The 2,500-nt window shown below is 43.9% G+C and overlaps 1 protein-coding gene across 1 annotated transcript in view; it reads left to right on the top strand.

The window, feature by feature from the left end:
- Nucleotides 1-2,500, top strand: part of LOC122358112 (vacuolar protein sorting-associated protein 13B-like) — a 93,196-nt gene that overhangs the window by 75,395 nt on the left and 15,301 nt on the right. Inside the window, 1 exon segment of the mRNA XM_043257888.1 lies at nucleotides 1,183-1,338. Coding sequence (XP_043113823.1) covers nucleotides 1,183-1,338 — 156 coding nt within the window.

Raw genomic sequence — 2,500 nt, 5'->3', positions numbered from 1 at the left:
GTGTGTGTGTGTGTGTGTGTGTGTGTGTGTGTGTGTGTGTGTGTGTGTGAGTGAGTGAGTGAGTGTGTGTGTGTGTGTGTGTGTGTGTGTGTGTGTGTGTGTGTGTGTGTGTGTGTGTGTGTGTGTGTGAGTGAGTGAGTGAGTGTGTGTGTGTGTGTGTGTGTGTGTGTGTGTGTGTGTGTGTGTGTGTGTGTGTGTGTGTGTGTGTGTGTGTGTGTGTGTACAGTTGGCCGATTGTCTCGTGGCTGAACCCGTTTGATGTGAGGCGAGGGCCGCTGTTATGGCTTCTCCTCGGAGGTCACGCTCGGCCACAGGCGCTAGAAAATGGGCTGTTGTAAAAATAAAGAGGGTTGAGGCGCTTGGGCCGCTGCTTCCTGATGAGTAATACACCCAGAGATCTGAGAAATTATGTCATTTCCACTCGGCAGCCCTCTGGAGGAGGAAGATCTGCTCAAATTGACTTCAGCCTTTGATTGGCTGTGTTTTGGTAACGGAATCCACCTTCAAACGGCCGGGAAAGCGCGAGGATCAGGTCTGACCGCGGTCACTGCGCGCCTTGACCCTCACGCTAATTTGTTTGACTTTACAGCTCGAGCGGTGCTCAGGAGTTCAGAGTGTCGGTGTGATCTCACTCTGACCCAACACACTCTCTGTCAGACTCCAGATTCATGAACGATAAACAAGAGTTCACACTGCCAACACTTCAGCATGAACACACACAAACAGACACACACAGAGACAGAGAAACAGACACACACACACACAAACAGACACACAGAGAGAGAGCGCACACACACACACATAGACACAGAGAGAGAGAGAGACACAAACAGACACACACAGAGTGAGACACACACACACACACACACACACACAGACACACAGAGAGAGAAACACACAAACATAAAGAAACAGAATGAGACATACATACACACGTGCGCACACACACACACACAGAGCTAGACACGCATACATACACACACACACACATTCACTCCCATGTGTTTTGTTGTATATACATATATATGCACAAAATAAAAATAATGATTATGAGTATTATATTACATATTTTTTTTACGATCACACATTTTGAAAAAAAGCTATATATGTGTAAAATGACTCTGTGTGTCAGGTAAATCAGTGTGTGTTATCAGTCCCGTGCTGATAGTGTGTGTGTTTTAGCTGCTACACATCTGTATGGAGGGCTGGGGGAACTGGCGCTGGGCCGAACCCTTCAGTGTCGACGACGCAGGGACCTTACTGAGAACCATCCAGCATAGAGGACAGACAGCCACGCTCATCATCAGAGTCAAGCAGATCACCGGAGTCCAGAAACAAGTACACACACACACACACACACACACACACACACACACACACACTCATCATCAGAGTGCTCTGTTAGGATTATATTCAGTGATCATATCTTGAATATATTGAGGTCCCAGGCCACTGAGTGATTCATAAACGAGTAAAAGTACTTTAAAATCAATCCTAAAAGTAGCCGGAAGCTGTAAGGACCTGAGGACTGCTGTGATTTGCTCAGATCTTCTGGTTCTAGTCAGTGTTCAGGAAGAGCTGCAGCTGTCTGATGATCTTCTCAGGAAGGAGTGAGGAGATCCTTACAGTAATCACCCTGCTGGTGATAAAGACATGAACAACCTTCTCCGTGTCTTTAATGGAAACAATGTTTTTGAGATGATAGTATGCTTTGACATGACTACTGAAACTAAGGTCTCCAGAATCACACGAGATTCTTGACTTGATTTTTAGTTGTTGACCCTAAAGTCAAGGTATGCATTCACCTTCAGAACTTCATCTTTGTTCCTCTCCCTTCTGAGTAAGACCTGTGCCGTCTGAGACCATCCCAGAAAAGCCCACCCAGTTTTCCGGTCTTTCTAGTAGTATGTTGTGATTGACAGTGATCTATCTGGACCAGCACTGATATTTTGATACTGATACTCCAAGATCAGAGTTTAAACGAATATCGTTTATTGTCTTTATGGGCGCTCTCTGTTCTGTGATGCAATCGAAAGTTTAAGTGGTTGTTCAGCTGATTAAAAACTACTTTTTCAATTATCTTGCCTATTAAAGGAAGATTAGATGTTCGTCTGTAGTCACTCAATATGGTATTATCCAGAATGCTCTTTTTCAGAAGGAGCTTGACTCAGAAAAGATCTGCTTCTAAACAGTTTAACATACTTTTGAAAAACAAAGTGGGAAGTGTGTCAGTGTCGCAGGTTGAAGATTTAAGGTTCTGTACTATTTCTTCCAAAATTTCCTGAAATCAATTGCCTGAAAAACAGACATAGTGACTGTTTTCTGACTCCTGCAAAACTTGAGGGTTTGTTAATGGCCTTTCTGATATTACTGACTTTCTCAGAAAAGAAGGAAGCAAACTTTCAATAAGAATCTGACTTCCGGAGCAGAGAGAGAGCGCTGTTTAAGTCTCTGTTAATAATGTTTGAGAAGAAGGTCTGTGTAGCTGTATCTAGCATTA

This window comes from Puntigrus tetrazona, chromosome 14 (assembly GCF_018831695.1).
Source record: "Puntigrus tetrazona isolate hp1 chromosome 14, ASM1883169v1, whole genome shotgun sequence".
In the NCBI taxonomy this organism is placed as follows: domain Eukaryota; kingdom Metazoa; phylum Chordata; class Actinopteri; order Cypriniformes; family Cyprinidae; genus Puntigrus; species Puntigrus tetrazona.
This window is presented reverse-complemented; position numbering and strand designations above follow the sequence as displayed.